The sequence below is a fragment of the Aspergillus affinis genome, assembly GCF_023601865.1.
Source record: "Aspergillus affinis strain CMG 70 chromosome Unknown NODE_6_length_556011_cov_87_064024, whole genome shotgun sequence".
Classification (NCBI taxonomy): Eukaryota; Fungi; Ascomycota; class Eurotiomycetes; order Eurotiales; family Aspergillaceae; genus Aspergillus; species Aspergillus affinis.
The window spans coordinates 453819-470711 of NW_026515787.1; the positions used below are offsets into that span (position 1 = coordinate 453819).

At 50.0% G+C, this 16893-nt stretch overlaps 6 protein-coding genes across 6 annotated transcripts; all 6 read left to right on the forward strand.

The window, feature by feature from the left end:
* Nucleotides 1-192: 192 nt before the first annotated feature.
* Nucleotides 193-1492, forward strand: KD926_009684 (FAD-dependent oxidoreductase; the record flags this gene model as incomplete). The annotated part of the gene is made up of 5 exons (XM_053095721.1): nucleotides 193-224; nucleotides 278-415; nucleotides 465-568; nucleotides 625-713; nucleotides 770-1492. The coding sequence occupies 5 exons, from the start codon at nucleotides 193-195 to the stop codon at nucleotides 1490-1492; spliced, it is 1086 nt and encodes a 361-aa protein (XP_052960251.1).
* Nucleotides 1493-1882: 390 nt separating this feature from the next.
* On the forward strand, nucleotides 1883-2982 carry KD926_009685 (uncharacterized protein; the record flags this gene model as incomplete). Its single annotated transcript, XM_053095722.1, has 2 exons — nucleotides 1883-2615; nucleotides 2672-2982. The coding sequence occupies 2 exons, from the start codon at nucleotides 1883-1885 to the stop codon at nucleotides 2980-2982; spliced, it is 1044 nt and encodes a 347-aa protein (XP_052960252.1).
* Nucleotides 2983-3688: 706 nt separating this feature from the next.
* KD926_009686 (TVP15 family protein) lies at nucleotides 3689-4320 on the forward strand (the record flags this gene model as incomplete). Its single annotated transcript, XM_053095724.1, has 4 exons — nucleotides 3689-3708; nucleotides 3785-3900; nucleotides 3981-4070; nucleotides 4148-4320. The coding sequence occupies 4 exons, from the start codon at nucleotides 3689-3691 to the stop codon at nucleotides 4318-4320; spliced, it is 399 nt and encodes a 132-aa protein (XP_052960253.1).
* A 4341-nt stretch (nucleotides 4321-8661) lies between these two features.
* Nucleotides 8662-10504, forward strand: sreA (siderophore transcription factor SreA; the record flags this gene model as incomplete). Its single annotated transcript, XM_053095725.1, has 3 exons — nucleotides 8662-8993; nucleotides 9047-9585; nucleotides 9678-10504. The coding sequence occupies 3 exons, from the start codon at nucleotides 8662-8664 to the stop codon at nucleotides 10502-10504; spliced, it is 1698 nt and encodes a 565-aa protein (XP_052960254.1).
* A 1033-nt stretch (nucleotides 10505-11537) lies between these two features.
* Nucleotides 11538-12626, forward strand: KD926_009688 (uncharacterized protein; the record flags this gene model as incomplete). Its single annotated transcript, XM_053095726.1, has 2 exons — nucleotides 11538-11967; nucleotides 12010-12626. 2 exons carry the CDS (start codon nucleotides 11538-11540, stop codon nucleotides 12624-12626), a joined length of 1047 nt encoding a protein of 348 aa, XP_052960255.1.
* Nucleotides 12627-16084: 3458 nt separating this feature from the next.
* Nucleotides 16085-16744, forward strand: KD926_009689 (uncharacterized protein; the record flags this gene model as incomplete). Its single annotated transcript, XM_053095727.1, has 1 exon — nucleotides 16085-16744. The coding sequence occupies one exon, from the start codon at nucleotides 16085-16087 to the stop codon at nucleotides 16742-16744; it is 660 nt and encodes a 219-aa protein (XP_052960256.1).
* Nucleotides 16745-16893: the final 149 nt, after the last annotated feature.

Genomic DNA, 16893 nt, shown 5'->3' on the forward strand with positions numbered 1-16893 from the left:
CATCCGCCGGCCTCTTACCTTCCCTACCTTATTTTCCCCGCCGGAAATCATTCCTGCCCTCGTATTAAATGGCCTGACACCGCGCCTTGATCATCTCAACGTTTCTCTGTTTCCCTTCGTCGAGGTGATCATTCACTACCCCGCATTATTCCATCCCGCCCAATCTACGTAGATCCATACCAGCCACTCAATATGGCTACCCAGAACAACATCGTCATCCTGGGGTAGGTGAATTCACTGCCCCTTGCAATTGATCATCCAATTGACATGCTCCTAGCGCCGGAGTCTCCGGACTCACCACGGCATATCTCTTATCCAAGGATGCCTCCAATTCCATCACCGTGGTCGCCAAGCATATGCCCGGCGACTACGATATCGAATACTGCTCCCCATGGGCGGGCGCCAATTACGTCCCGTATGGCTGGATTCACTGGCTAGAAACGCTCGAAACTAATCGGCTGCAGAACTGGAGTCCCCGGAAGCGCCCACGCCCGTTGGGAGCGAGAGACCTGGCCCGCCCTGAAAGATCTGGCGGAGAACCACCTGGACGCCGGGATTCATTTTCAAGGTATGGTAGTCCATTCATTCGGCGGGCTTCTGGGAGTCAATCCTGATATAGAACAGAGTCGACCGTGCATAAGCGGCATAAAGACCGCAAGAACCCGACGGGAACCTCGGAGAAAGAACCCTGGTATAAAGACGTCGTGCCTAATGTACGCGCCCCCTCAGCGGAGCTGCATTGATACAGAACAGTACTCACCCGTTCCAGTTCCAAAGCATTCCCTCCGACCAACTCGCCCCCGGAGTGGATAACACATTCATCTACACCTCCGTCTGCATCAACACAGCAGTCTACCTCCCCTGGCTAGTCGGCCAATGCCGCCAAAACGGCACAGTCTTCAAACGCGGCGTACTCAAACATATCGCCGAGGCCGCAGACGCGCACCACAGCGGCCAAAAAGCCGACCTAGTGATCAACTGCACAGGGCTGTCATCCAAAAAGCTCGGCGGCGTGAACGACGACACGCTGCACCCGGCCCGCGGACAGATCGTCGTCGTGCGGAACGACCCCGGCGCGATGTTCGCGGGCTCCGCGGGCGACGATGCACCCGATGAGGGCGTCTACATGATGAAAAGAGCCGCGGGTGGCGGGACCGTCCTCGGCGGCTCGTTCCAGAAAGATCAGTGGGATCCGCTACCGGATCCGAACCTAGCGGTGCGGATCATGAAGCGAGCCATTGCACTGCGGCCGCAGATTGTGCGCGAAGGACAGGGCATCGAGGGGTTGGATATCATCCGGCACGGGGTCGGTCTGCGGCCCCTTCGAGACGACGGCCCGCGCATAGAAGCCGATAAGATCGACGGTGTTGCTGTCGTGCATAACTACGGCCACGGAGGATTCGGATACCAGGCCTCGTATGGATGCGCGGCCGAGGCAGTTAGATTGGCCGAGGAGGTGCTGAGGCAGCGGAAAGGCCGCGCTAAGCTGTAAACTTATAGGGCTGTCGTACAGAGTAGTACATACATGTAGATAGTACACCGTACGTAGATATGCCGACCGGCCTAAATCGGGCTGAATGAGCCCTATGAGCCCTATGAGCACTCAAATAAGATAACTCCAATAGGCAGATACCCGATAAAGTCAAGTTCAGCCCCATTACTAACCAATAATCTGCATCCCCAAGCGGGACTCATATCTTCATCATGACGACGTCACCACCTCTAGTACTACCTTCGTACCTCATAAGTCATAACACCCCGGCCTACCTCGAACTACCCCGGACTTGTCATCCCATCCCCAATTGAGCCATTTACATCCCAAATCTTGCCAAAACTATTCAATTGTTTCTTCTTAGTGTCATTAGAACCAATCCTTGACAAAATGAAATACAAACCCCCAAAGGTAGAAGAGTACCCAGAAACCGACGAAAGCACAGCCGCTTTCAAACGCAAACGCAACGACCGCGATCTCGAGTATCCCTCTACCACGAAAAGACAAGCCCCACAGAGCAAAGACCAAGCACAAGAAGAGGACCAGCCCCCTGCCAAAGCAGTGAAACCGACTCCCGCGGTGGCAGCTACAGCCGAGGACGATTTCGACGAAGAAGATGAGACGGGTGAATTCGATGAGAACGATACGGTTGAAGTAGGAGACGAGGAAGAAGAAGAAGAGGAAGTCGACGAGGTAGATGAAGACGAAGATGTTGAGCCCGATGAACAGGAAGAAGACGAAGAACGAGACGAGGAAGAAGAGGAAGAAGAGGAAGAAGAGGCAACGGACAAACAGCACCCCAAGTTACAAAAAGCCATCGATCAGCTCGGACGGGCACCGCTCGACGGTACCCCTATAGCTAAGGAGCCTCTTACGGCATCTGCAGAAACAGTGCTCGCGATGATCATCGATGCTATGTTGAAGTCACGGCCGATTTCACATGATCTATCGCAGCAAGCCATCAACAAGCTCATCGAGGTTGGGTATCACGACATCCACAAGCTAGGGGAGAGTAGTTTCGAAGAGCGAACAGCGGTGCTGAGGGACGGGGGATACAATCGGTATAGGGAACAGGGGGCAACAAATCTGGGGGATTTGGCACATTTCGTGGACGAAAGATATGGTACGTGTTTGATTTCGCTACGAGACATCTGACATGGTTGCTAACTCAAGCAATAGATGGGGACTTGAACAATCTCTGGGAAGAGGCACATCATGACCGAGCCAAAACGCGCGAGTTGATCAAGGAGATCAAAGGATTGGGTGATCTTGGAGTCGAGCTCTTCTTCAACAATGTCCAGAGTGTATGGCCTTCCATTGCCCCGTTCGTCGATACACGAAGCCTGAAAACGGCCGATCAGGTGGGACTCGGCACGGATTTGGATGCTATCTACACGGAACTGGAAGAGGACTCGATGAAGATGAGCCGACTAGCCAACGGGCTATCCGTTGCGAGATTGGAGAAGAGGCAGGGAGCGCTGTTGGTGTAAACGGTCTATATGGATACCTCTGGTCAGGGCTAGTCAGGTACCTAAGGCGGGTGTAATCCGAAGTGTATCACATCTCCAGCCTTGTCCGGGGAAGCTGGGAACCTTCTGTTGATACATCATAGTTCGGTTTAAAAATAGCAGCAAAGATCTCATAGCCGTTCTCCTTGGTCTGGTCCCGAGAACAGTAAATTAAATTCCTAGATGCTTCCATGCCCCATAGCAGACCTTCCACGCATTCAGACGAGTGTCGGAGCCCGCTGAGTCATCCGCCGACGTTCTTGGCAGACCCGCTGCTTGCGACGGCGCAACAACTGGATGCTTGAGCCTCTCTCATCTTGATTTTCCGCACTTTCTCCCTGCTCTTTGCTTGCTTAGAAGCTTCATTCTGTAAGGTGAATTCCATCCCTCGTCCCCCGATTAAAGGCGTCTGCCAGCCAATCGAACCCTCGCCTGTCACGCGACGTTCCGGTGCTTCGTCCACGCAGCTCAGCTCAGCCCAGGCTACGATATTCCCAGCCCGCGACTTTCTTCGACCGGACGCTGGACCAGGAGTCGATTCATCATAGATACATGGTTTCCTAACGCTTGCCTTTCCTCAGAACTTTTACCGACCGTTTCGTCTTCCACTACATACCTTATTCACACCCTCCGACGGGAACCGATTGCATAACTTGCGGAATCTTTGTCTACCCCGACAACCATCAACATGGATCTCTCTAACATCTTGTACGAAACACCCCCGATATGTCGATAGCGCTTGAATTACCACCGGGGACAATAGAACTCAGCTAACCAATGATAGCCGAATCATCAACATCGCCGTCGGCGTGATCATGGTGTTGGGCGGGATCGCCCAATTCTTCCCTCCGTCCTTAGGCTCCATCATCGTAGGAGCCTATGTGATCATCTTCGGACTCCGTAAGTATTGGATCGATCGATACCGGATTGGTTAGCCCAAATGGGCAACACGACAATACTGACGATTCTCTGCGTCTTAGTGATCGGTGGGCTGGAATTCCTGCCCAACGTCCCCGACTATGTCTACCGCTATGCGTCCTTCCTCTTCTCGTTCCTTGGTCGAGGTGTTTGTAAGTGCTTCCCTGTTTTCTCTGTTCCATGCCGTGTTGAGAAATTCCATTTTGCTGACTGGTCGGGGTGGATAAAGTCTACATTTTCGTCGGTTCGATTCTCCTGCACGACCACGTGTTGCGGTACATCGCCGGTTCCATTGTCGGATTCATCGGCGTCGGCTACCTCGCTCTGGAATTCGTTCCCTCCATCGAGCCTCCCTCGAACATGCGCGAGAGCGACCAGGCCTGGGGTGCTGAGCAGATTTAAATGTGATGGTCATATGGCTCTGGCTCGATCGGAGGGTTGATTGGGACGTATGATTTGTTGATTTTACGCCTTGGTCTCCTCCGCAACAACGGCCGCGATAAAAAGAAGATAGGTTGATGATGACAGGAGGGATACAAAAGACGGAAGAAGGGAAAGCATACGAACCATTAGCGGAAAGTGATAACTTCAGCAATGGACGACAATGTACGAGCGCGATGAAAACTTATACGATGGTATTCGAGCGATGCACGTTCACACGGATCAGACTTGAAGCGAAACAGAAACAGAAGAAGAAAAAAAAAAATAGCAGTGTGTTGACAACAAACAATGCACTGACTGCACTGTATGTGTCTGGCGATTTCATTTGATTTCCCGAGATGATCTGCTGTCTCTGTTGGGGTGGTGGGTTGATTTTTTTCCTCTTCTTCTTTGGAATAGTCTTACATTTTTTTATATTCTCTTTTTCTTTTTTCTTTTGCTCGAAGAGGGGTTTCCCTTTTCCTGCTTTGCTTTTCTTTCTTTTTTATTATCTAATTCTTTCCTCCCAAGCCCAAGTGGCGTGGCAGATTTGATTTGATTCGATATGATTCGACAATGTTGCAATTTCAATGAGATTCTTGTAATATAAGAAAGACTTAAGCCCTAGTGATCTGTTCTGGTCTGATCTGGCATGACAGTAGCTAAATAAAGAACAGACTACCTATCATTACTCTGACAGTTTCCATCAGGCATTTACCTCGTACGTATTGCTTAACAGAGGAGATACCCGTCATTTCCTGCGTAGGTAGGTAATAATAGTAGGTAATAATTTACACCGTGCAGGTGCCCGGTAGACATGGAAGTATCTTTCCATTCGAACCGGCCGCGTGGCATGATTGACTGATTGATTACTATTGATTGATAGATTGACTGATTGATTAGGTTTGCAGTCGACTGATCACATCGACCTACCAATCAAACTGCATGCCCTAGGGTCTTGGACTTACCGGACTGCACCTACCCAGAACCGGACACGAAGCCAATGATGGCGATGATGATGAATCATGGGTACAGAAGGGCGTAGGGCGTCCGACCTAGGTATGGGTTGGTCTGGGCAGTCACTGGCCACGCCATAATGTATCACGAGCACCAGGTTTGGTCTAATCAGATCAGATTCAATCAATGAGAACGCCCTCCTCCCTAGTTACCTCGTGCGCCTCAACAATAGGTACTTTCCGTTCGGACTCGGAGATCAGACAACCCGAAGACTCATAATCAACAATCATAATTAACTATATCTGCAAAACCAACAGACCTCGGAGTCTCCGTCTCGGAGATAACAGTTTTAAAGAAAAAGATGACTGCCCGGACCGGTCGTACGAGCGATTCTCCGAGGTAAGGCGCGAAGCTCCGTACGGGAGTTCGGATCAAAGGCCAAAGGAGATACGGAGTACGGAGCGTTAGGATGATGGTTCGGCCTAGCTAGCTAGGAAGGTAGAATGGGGCCGAAATCCATGTCTTCTGCGTATGTATACGTCGCCTGATCTCTAAGCGAGATAATCGTGATCATTATCAGCATCGGTATCCGTAGTTAGTTGGGGGGTTATTGATGTAACTGCCTGGTCTAGTTAGATGAGACTGGGGTACGGATACGAAGAGACTAGTTATTTCATAGGGGTAGTTTCCTTACTATCTATTTCTGAAACGAGACATAGCTTTTATGATTAATGAACGAGCAGTGAGTAGTACCCCGTCATCAACATGATAAATCATCACATTACTCCATAGCTTGTGTTGAGATAAAATGATGTAGCAGTCACCTAGATAGGAGTACACAGCAAGGCCGCACGCCTGAAAGAGTAAGAGTGGTACTTTGCGCGACTTGCTTCCTTTGTACTTTTTAGTCCGGATGCCGACGGCAGAGGTTCCGAGGAGTTATGTACTTAATTACCTTAGTACAGTAAAGTGGTATTCCGTAGGACCGTAATACCTACTCTACTCATGATATGCAAGTGAAGGTCGCACAGCGATAATGGTGAGTCTGGCAAATCAATAATAGCAAGTCACCGCGCTTAAGAAATACTGTAAGAATATGGAAGATTGAAAGTTAGCATTGTGTACGCTTGACGCCTATACATACAGTACAGTAATAATAAAATAATAATAATAATGAGTGCCGAGTGGCGGACCCCTGTGCTATCCCCATCGGCCATAATAATAATCGCGCAGAGATAATCAGCGGCCGAGGGAAAAAGTCAGAAAAAAAAAAGGAAAAGGGTAATTGAAAGGGCGCAGCACGCCACGTCGCACGAACCAATCAGCGGCACGATAGATCAAACGGCAGGCTAGGAGATAACAAAAGTCTAACCTCCGAGGAAGCGGTGTCTCAGTCAGGTCAGTCTAGCCCAACCCGAGCAGCAGGCAGAAATGGCCACTCAACTCACCGGCCACCCGCGAAAAAGTGACTAAAGTGACTAAAGTAAAGACCAAAAAAAACCCACAGAATTACCGGAAGCAGCAAAGCGGCGTCGGGTCGGTCCAAGCAAGCCGAAGGGAAAGTCATCGAAAGTGGAGATGGTAAGATTGTTCAGTCATCGGGCGGCGATTAAAAATGCAACCGAAGGCGACCATCGTGATGGAAGAGACCCGTCAGCCAATCACCGCCACCAAAATGCCGCTGACATGAGAAGTAACGGCCTTTCAACCAATTGGCGACGCGAGAAACGGGCTTATTTGAGCACAGACGCGCTAAGGCCCAAAGGGGGAAGGTGTACATCCACCGGACCCGGTTGACTAGACCGGATGAGGCAGCGGTGGATCCGGGATGATACGATCTGGGGAGGAAAAGAAGAAGGAAGAAGGAAGAAGGATGGGCATTTGGGAAATTGATTCTGTTGATGTCAGAGCAAGAGGAAAAACTCAGAATTGGTCAGGGACTTCTTCTCTTCTACCTTCTCCCTCAACCTTACCGGATTGACTGACCTCCCCAGCCCGACTCTTCCCAACCATCCCTTAAGTTTGACACTATTGAACTGCAGGGGCAAAAAAAAAGGGAAAGGAAAAAAAAAGAAAAAGAAAAAACAGAACTAAAAATTCGAAATTAAAAAACCGAACCGAAAGAGGCAAGATTCAGCAGAGACAAAGGGACCTTAACTTTAGAACGCAACACACCCCGGCTGTAGATCCCCCTGGGAGATCGATAACGAACACTGCCTTCGATAAGACCAGCACGCTGGGAATGCGGACAGCCTCATCTTACTGAATACTATACGAGTCGGCATGAGTGACATCTGGTAAGCCGACACAAGACTGAAGACACGCGCATATCAGAGATCCCTCCCGGTCGGACCCAGTCATCATCATCATAATTACCCACTTGTCTTCGCCGCCCTTCCATGCCTTCGAATCGCTATCAAATCAATCACATCTCCCCGATCGATCCCTCATCCTCCCTCTGTTTGCTGTCCTTTGCTTCCCTTTCCTCCAGCCACGCATACCATACCTGCCCTCTCTCGTCTCACCCTTCGTTCCCGTCCTCCACATCATATCTGATCCGACATTCCGTCGCTTGATTGATCGCCGTCGATCTTTCTTGTTCTTCGTCCCCTTAACCCACCTTATCTCCTGTTCGCTCTTCCTTTCCTTTCCCTCCCCCTGATCTGTTCTTCCTTCTCTCCTGCTTCATTAATCTTGCATCTGTCTATTCCTGACTGGGATCTCTCCGTTTCGGCTCTTTTCTCTTTTGGCACTTCCCACTAATCACCGGTTCCTTCCAGCGTGTCTGCCTAAACGTCACGATCGCATTGCCACCTTTTAAGCCTCGCGAAACAGACCCAACACCCTACGCCAGATCTGTGATCGTTAAATCTACGCTTCTGCTAGGTGACCCTCTTTTTAAAATTCCTTCGGTTTTTCTTTCTTGGCCGCTGCGAATTTTCTCCAACTCTACTCCGCTCCGGTATCTCTGGTCCGCTGTCAGGGATCATCGTCCCTCTTCCCCGGCTCCGCCTGGTTGGGTTTGGAGTCTCACTAGCTGCATTTACCTACCGTTCGCCCTTCCAGCCAGACGCCCTCCTAGTCTTTTGCTTTTTCTTTTCTTTTTCTCCTGCACCGTCATCTTGACCGACTTTTGCCTTTGTGATACCATACATTACAACCTTCGACTGTGGTGCGACGCCTTCCTCTCACAACGCGATTTCCCCTTGATTTCCACCGTCCATCTCGACTCATCCTACCCTTATCTCCGGGACTCTCGCCGTCCCCTTCACCGTCGGCCCCTCCCCTCTTTCCAGTTCCTCGTTGGGAGGTAGCGAAAGAGATTCACCAAGGGCCCCTCCCTTTTCGACAGACTACGTGGTGGAAATGTTAGCATCCATTCCGCAGATGGAAACGGTGCGATCGCTCCCTCGAACCCCCGATGTCGTCGCGCGACACCCGTCGGCGGAGGATCTAGACGCTGCCCAACAGCTGATCTCGTCGGCCCAAGCTGGTCGGGAACACCCTGTCGAGCGACCGCGAGATGACACCCGGGCTCAAAGCTTCGAAGCCGATCCAATTCGCGGTCGACATGAGATGGAACCCCTGGGAGATGACTCCGCATATGGGCCGGCTGAGGTGAATGCACCGGCCTCGGACAAACTATCGTCGTCGCCTAAATCCCAGAAGGATACTTCGTTTCTAGGACATTCTTGCAGGTTAGTGTTGGCTATCTGGATTTAGCAGCATATGGAAAACTGACACGGACCAGTAATTGCGGAACTAAGAGCACTCCGTTATGGCGACGATCACCAACGGGTGCGATGATTTGTAACGCCTGTGGCCTCTACTTGAAAGCGCGAAATGTCGCCCGCCCGACGAAACGTAACCGTGTCCAGACAAGCCCGGAAGCTGGCGTGCAGCCGGCTGGCACGCCCTCGAATCTGCCGGCGGACCAGCCTCACGTACACAGCGAGGGAGGAGGATGTCATGGTTCGTCGGGATCGTGTCCTGGCGGAGGTAGCTGCAACGGTACCGGTGGCGCTGAGGGCTGCGACGGTTGTCCTGCCTACAATAATCGGGTCTACAAGTCGACACCTCGCGGAACTGTCCCGGTACATGCCTGGAATCGAACCCCCAATCCACCCGTCGAAAAGGCCGCGCCTTTACCGGAGCCGGAAGTGCCGGTGAAGAATGGGACACCTACGGGGACAGATGGGAATATGCTGGTGTCGTGTCAGAATTGTGGAACTACGGTGACGCCGCTCTGGCGGCGGGATGAGAATGGTCATCCCATCTGCAACGCTTGTGGTATGTTTCCGTTGCCCGCCTCTTCCAAATTTGATTTTTGGTTTCAGTCAAATTCTGTTGTGTATCAAGGAGATTACCCTAACGCTAAACAGGTCTCTATTACAAATTGCACGGATGCTACAGGCCCACGACGATGAAGAAGACCATCATCAAGCGTCGGAAGCGGGTTGTTCCGGCCTTGCGCGAATCGTCTCCGACGGGCGCAACGCACTCGTCGAATGGCTCCTCCGCATCCCCCGAAGCGTCGCCTGCTGCCCTGGCTCACGGCCACGAAGACCATTATCGATACTATAGCAGCGAACCGATGGATCCCTACGGCCACATGCCCGACCGAGTGTCGCCGCACGCTCACCGGCCGTTTGGATTCGCACCGCCGCCCGTTGACTTCACCGGATTCAGTTCGGGCACGATGTCGTTACCACACCACCCACCCCCACCTCGACTGTTGGAGCCCGATCGTCTCGCGCCGAGTCATTCGCCCGTGCCGCAATTCGGTCGTCGCTCGCTCTCCCCCAATCCTGCCAATCCCAAGAAACGCACGCTCGCCGAAACCGCATCATCGGCCGAGGCTGTCGCAATCCCAACCACTTTGGAATCCGGCTCCAATCAGCTTCCCCCGATTATGTCCTCGAATAACCCCTCCCCCCCGGCTCGATTGAGCTCCATCTCTTCCATCCTCAACCCCTCCGGTGCCCACGACGAGTCCCGCCTAGATCCGTCTCTCGCCGCCCTCAGTCGTCAACAGCAACATCCCCATCAGCCCCCACTGGCGCCTTCTCACTCCCAGCCGCTTCCTAGCGTGACCGAATTGGATAGGCTCCAAGAGGATCGCCGCGCTAAGCTCCAACGTGAAGCCGAAGAGATGCGGGAAATGCTGCGCGCGAAGGAGCGAGAATTGGCAGAATTCGGACGGCAATAATTCCTCCGACATCATGAGCTATGTTCTCCGTCGCCTTTATTTGCTTGATTTGTACACCCGGCGCAGATACTCAACCTTCTGAGATACCACTATTTTTTTTTTTTTTTCATCTTATTCAAAAGTCACGCTCGACGATTGATTCCACGGGGTTGGGCAATATTTGCGAGGAAAAAAGTTATCCATTTCTTTTTCCTTTCACCTCCGTTTGTCCATTTATTTATTGATGCTTTGAAGCGCTGGCGGGATAAGCGGGTTTTCCTTATTTATATCAGAAAAGAGATTTATTTGACCCATGGTGGCTTTTTGTTCGGTTTTCTGTCGGTTTCGTTCTCTTCTCATTAATCACACTCTGCTCTGTGAGGATTGAACTTTCAACCTTCTGGCTTTCTTTCGGAATCGGCGCGTGTATTAGACTGCAACGGTGTTTTGTGACTCGGGATTTCAGCCATGGTATGGCAGGATAGGCAGATAGATCTTGGTATGTGTAAGTAATTCAATTTACTGGTCTGATCAAGTCGTCCACATTTTAAGAATTTCGCCGTAGAGTTATTCATGGCCAGGAAGATACAGAGTACTTCTCCCAGCGCAGTGGCCGGCTTGGACATATATCCCGCTGGGTAAGAGGAACGCTGTGATATTTTCATTCACACTCTTTAGTCGATACCAGATGAACAGCTGGCCCCTAGCCCTACTTGATCCACGGCGTATCACAGTCTAAGGAGAAATCAGAGTTTCCACTTTGTTGCTCATGCTTCGAACCAACCCTCTCTATAATGCTATTTTTCGGCGGTCCCGGTTTGGTAGCTCATCTTGCCACTTCATTTCATCAGGGCTTATGAATGTATGTATAGAGATCCATTAGCATTCGAGCTGAGTTAGGAGCTACCACGCATGATGCCTGTCGTCAACATCCAAATGGCTTAATAGTAAACTCTCGCTTGAGAGTCAATATGTGAGCGTTTAAAGCTGCACTGGAGACAAAATCGTTTTCTCTTCTTCCTTCTCGTTTCCTGTGACTAGAAAGAGCTTCACTATGACTTCTTATCTCGATCCCATGTTCATTGGCCTCTCCATGACATCCCTCGTTACCCTCCCTTTCATCTCCCGATGGGTCCTACAACGGATCACTTCTCTCAAAACCTCCCAGAAAGAACCCCCAACAAACCACGAGAATGTCACCATATCAGAATATGAAAAAATCCTCCAAACCACACTCTCCGCCCTCTCAATCCCTCCAACCCACTACGCACCCCCCTGCGCAGAACTAACCGACCAGATCTTCTCGCGCATCCAAGCCGTCACCCCCAACCAAGCCCAAGCCCTAGCCCTCTCTCATATCGGCGCCCTCGCCGCCATCTCCTTCTACCCTTCCCACTCCGCACACCTCCACCTCCTCATCGGCCTGTATACAGCCTTCTACCTCGTCCTTGACGACACAGGAGATACTCTGACCGATCAAATCCGTGAATTCTGACATCTTCTCCTCACTCACGAGACGCAGTCAGCTCTCTTCGAGCTGCTGATTTCTCTATTCCATGAATTCGATATCGTCTTTTCATCTTTCACCGCTAATAAACTCTTCTCTGGTATCTTATCCTCTCTTGCTCCTTTGGAAGTGGAATTCGACCGTACTACTATATCCACTACCACCACCTCCCCCACAGCATCAATCTCCCCTCTGTTCCCGCGATACTTCCGAAACATGACCGGCAGCCCCGAAGCATACGTCTACTTCCTCCTAACGAACGAGATCTTTACACCTTCCCGTCCGAAAAGCCTTCTGCATACCGTTCCCGAACTATGGAATCTCACTGATGAACTGAATGATCTGTTCTCGTTCTATAAGGAGTCGATTGTGGGGTTGGAGCGTGATACGTATGTTTATGACAAGGCGAGGGCGGATGGCGTGGAGGTGGGCCGGGTTCTCAGGGACATTGGGGAGGAGGCTGTTTCTAGGGTTAGACGGATTGAGAGGATTTTGGAGGGGGATGAGGTGTTGGGGGATTTGATGAGGAGTTTCGTGATGGGGCAGGTTAGGTTTTATTTCGTGGCCGAGAGGTATCGGTTGGGGAGGTTGGGGTTGAATTTGGCTGGTGAGGCTGTTGAGAAAGTGGATAGATAGCCAGGTAAGATCTGGATATGTGGTTTTGTTTATCTACCTACCAACCCACCTACCTATCTGGGTGCTTGGAATATTATATGTGCAGGAGTGTCTTGGGCTGGGACGGGATGGTTAGGGATTTTGAGTCTCGTTCTATCCTGTCCCGTATCTGGTCGGCTCCAGCAAGGTGAAGTCAAATCAACTGAGAAAGATTTAGTACTTATGAAGGACATGGTATGACTACAGGTATATATTGGCTCGAAAACAGCCCGCGAGCAAGGGAGTTCCTATGTTAGTGTAATTTCAAGGTAAAAGGAGCGCGCAGGAGACTCAATGAAACAAGCGCGCATGTTCGAGTAAAAAGGAATAGACATAGAATGTAAAATGTAGGGATTATAGTAGTTTGTGCCCGATCAGGCAAGGTAACTGTTGCCTGTAACGTCTTGATGTGTAACCAGAAGCGAGGGAGCTTGGACTTTGAGCACAGCTTCAAATGAAACGAACCTGGTCTAAGAAATAGCGTGTGTCAAGAAAGAGTATGCATTTTCAACTAAGGAGCCATAGCTGAGTGTGAAAAGCTTGAAAATTAACCAGCAATATGAATATAAGAATCGAAGGAGGAAAGGAAATCAGAATGATTGAGCAGGACCTCCCCTTCCAAGTGATCTAGGGGAGAATGCAATGATAATTCCTGACCCTGATCACCATCCGTGTCTTATGAATTCTATTTCAAGACTGTAACAACCTCAGTAATGAGCACACGGATTGAAGCTCGTCGGCGTTGTTGATCGGCCTCTACTCTCCTAGGTCTCGGCTAAACAGAACTTAAAGCCACGTTAGATATTGTTCTAAGTATTGGATAGATCTTCCCGAGGACGATACACATGAGACACAGAACGTGAGTAACTTGTTATAAAGCAATATGAATATTGAACTTTTAGTCTTTTCCAAAAGTCCGTAAAGGTGAGATGTGTACGAAGTCACGTCGAAGTGCGCCGCAGTGAATACCAAGCAAGGTGCCCATTCACCCATCGTCCGTTAGGTTTTCACTCTCTCTCGTTTACCCTACGAGAGGGCGTTTTCTTTCACACATGAAGCGGTTCCCTACTTTGATTTTTCATGTTGCCCTACCTAACTATCTTTAGCACTAAGTCATACCCTGAGTATTGATACCTGCCTTACCTATTTCTGTTGTCTCAATCTCTTACCTGCAAGGCTTGATAAAGCAATCGAGGAATAGTAATCATCCACACGCGATGACGAGAAAGTGAGGATCCCCTATCTGAAGCCAATCTACCATGCTGACCACATAGAATCTGCCGTGAATTTGCGAGAAATGGCTCTTATTGATTCAAGCCTTGTCGATATGAGCATTCCCGTCAGAACGGAGCCAACGGGGACGAGCTTGCTGCATTTGGCAGGTGGAGAGCACAAACATCTGGTGGCTACACTACTCGCCCACTCGGGATAGGGCTGGGAGCTTTCTTCAATGAAGCAAGAAGGCTCATCAGCACTGATGAGGGTACGATGCAGAACGTCATTCGGTGTCTGTCTAGTGAAGGTGGCTTGAAGCGAGTCTAAGAACTGATACAACGGGATTTCTCGTCTCTCTCGGCCCCTCGAAAGACTACGACCTTTCGTGATGAGGTGCTTCCGTTCTTGGAAATAATCACCTTCCCAGATGTCCTCGCGTCGTTGGTAATGGAACAAGCTGTCGTCAAGATCTATAACTGCATTTTTGGGCCTGGGGGTCGTCGGGCACAGCCCTTTCTGTGCTATCTCGCAGATTGTGTGGAGTTAGGAATTAATCGCGACATAAAGGTGGCAAACTCTCATCTTGAGGTTTCGCTACTTGTCTTTTTCTAGGTCGTTGAGCTAAACTCGACAGCCTTTATCTAAGATTCTTTGAAGAAAGTTACCCAACAATTTGCAGATCTTCTTACGATGCTCAATTCCTCGAATTGCGCACTGTCCCTTCATCGATCACTCCAATACCTGGAACGTCTACAACACCGCCTCGACATTGGACTTTCTCTGCCAAATTTGTCGATGGGATTGAAGAAGCTATCGTCTACTCAGGCGACTGCTGTCTTTGTCACGCAGCGAGACCCACCCGGTGGCCGGCATGACAATGACCACGCTGATATTTCCAAGATTAACATCATGCCAACTTTCGATGAGATATCCAGCACGCGCGCGGAGTATCTTCCCGCCAGGGACCCGTGACATTGGCATGTCAAAGGAATGGCTGGGCTACTAGATAGGAATTTCAGACTCTTGAGAGAGGATACAATTGGTCAACTTCGAGATGTTATACACGCCGAGCTTTAGCCGAGTACTCGTCAGGACACTCGCAAAAGCCAAACGAGAGCACATGTGTACAAGCAAGTCACCGTGCAAGGCTTGCACCTGCATAAGTTTTCTGGGCTGCAGTCCTTAGTGAGGTTCACACAGCCACCTAATGTCCAAAACATTGCAAAGAAGGAACGAGAGGAATAGTGGGAGCTCTCTAAACGGCTTCAACCGAGTGCGCTTGTTTGTCTTGTTGACCCAAAAGGATTTGCGATCTTTTGCACTGTGTCTCTTATCGATTGGGAGAAGAAAGAAGCAAGGGCCAATGATGAAAGGTGGAAGATGTCTGGCTCGCTCTCGGATAATCCCCAATACGCCTCGATTATCTTGGAGTTAGTGGAGCCCACTGAAAGCAACTGGCAGTACATCCTTGATTGGCATGCTTCGAAGGCTGCGAACGAAGCGAAATCAATCAGTTTCACTTGTCGAATTTCCGGCATCCTCTTACCATCATTTCAATCTACGTTACTCGCTCTCCAAACGATGCAGAAGGCTGCTGATGTCCCTACGTCAGACTTCCTTGCACCCAATGACATGGGCTCACTGTCGCTTTTGGAAGATATACCACCACCAGTCCATACAACCTCCCCGGGTTTTAGCTTCGATTTGAAATGCCTAATGAGTGATAGTTCCAGCTTTGAAGTACAGCCAAGGTCAACGAGGGACTGGGACCTATAATATGTGTTTGCTACACAAATCATGCACTCGATCAGCTGCTCGAAGACCTTTTGGAGAATCATGTAACCTCCAAAATTATCCGTATTGGCTCCCGGTCCAATTCCGAGTGCTTGAAACCGCTCAATCTTCGAACAGTTGCTCGAGAATTTAAAAGGACAGTAATGGATAAGCACGAACAATGGAGTCTACTCGATGAATTCGATGAGCACCAACAAGAGTTTGAGAAACTTCACCTTAATTACCTCGGCACGGCTGAAGGTCTCAAATATTACCTTCAAAATAACCATGAGAATCATTACCGTTAGCTATTTGGGAAAGATGAGGACGGATATCAGAGACAGTCCAAGCAAGACCTAGGTCATACGATAAAATCGTGGTTGAGCGGCGGGAAAACAGGCAACAATCAGCCACGCAGTGTAGACGTGCTTTGTTGGACCCATGTCGACACAATGACAGCCCAAGAACGAAGAACTCTCTATGTCCATTGGCTTCAGAAACAGACAACCAGTGTCCACATTGTTGCCCAATCGATATTTGACTCGCAAATCGAAACTAAGGCTTCATGGGATACGGTACGTGATGAGCTGGATCTGCGATGTCTCCGCGACGCGGATGTCATCGGGGTAACTACAACCGGATTAGCTCGCAACCTGAATATGCTACGCCGTCTACATTCGAAGGTTCTCATGTGTGAAGAGGCTGGAGAGATCCTAGAGGCTCACTTGCTGACCTCGATTGAACATGTCATCCTCATTGGCGACCACCTGCAACTCCGGCCACAGATCCAGAATTATGGACTTTCGAGAGAGAGTAGCGATGGGAAGCAATATGCACTTGATCGATCACTTTTTGAAAGACTTGTAGATCCCAACGAGGAGGTTGGAGTCCAAATCCCTTACTGCACTCTGGAAACTCAGCGACGGATGTTTCCATCGATATCTCGCCTGGTTCGCGAAACATCATACCCTAGACTGCAAGATGCGCCATCAGTCCTCGAATATCCAGAGGTTGTCGGAATGCGGAAACGCCTTTTCTGGCTTGACCATCGCTATGGAGAGGGTGATACCGGCACCCAGGACCCTATGGCAGCCTCTTACTGGAATAACTAAGCCAAGATATCTCGGTGCACTCCAGGTGCCTTCCTAGGAGAAAAGCCTTAAGATAGAAGTGCTCTTGATAGGGCGGCATTATTAGCCATCTCAAAGGCGTATCCTTCAATCGAATTTCCAATAGGGTAGCAGACAGTTTTGCGAGGGCG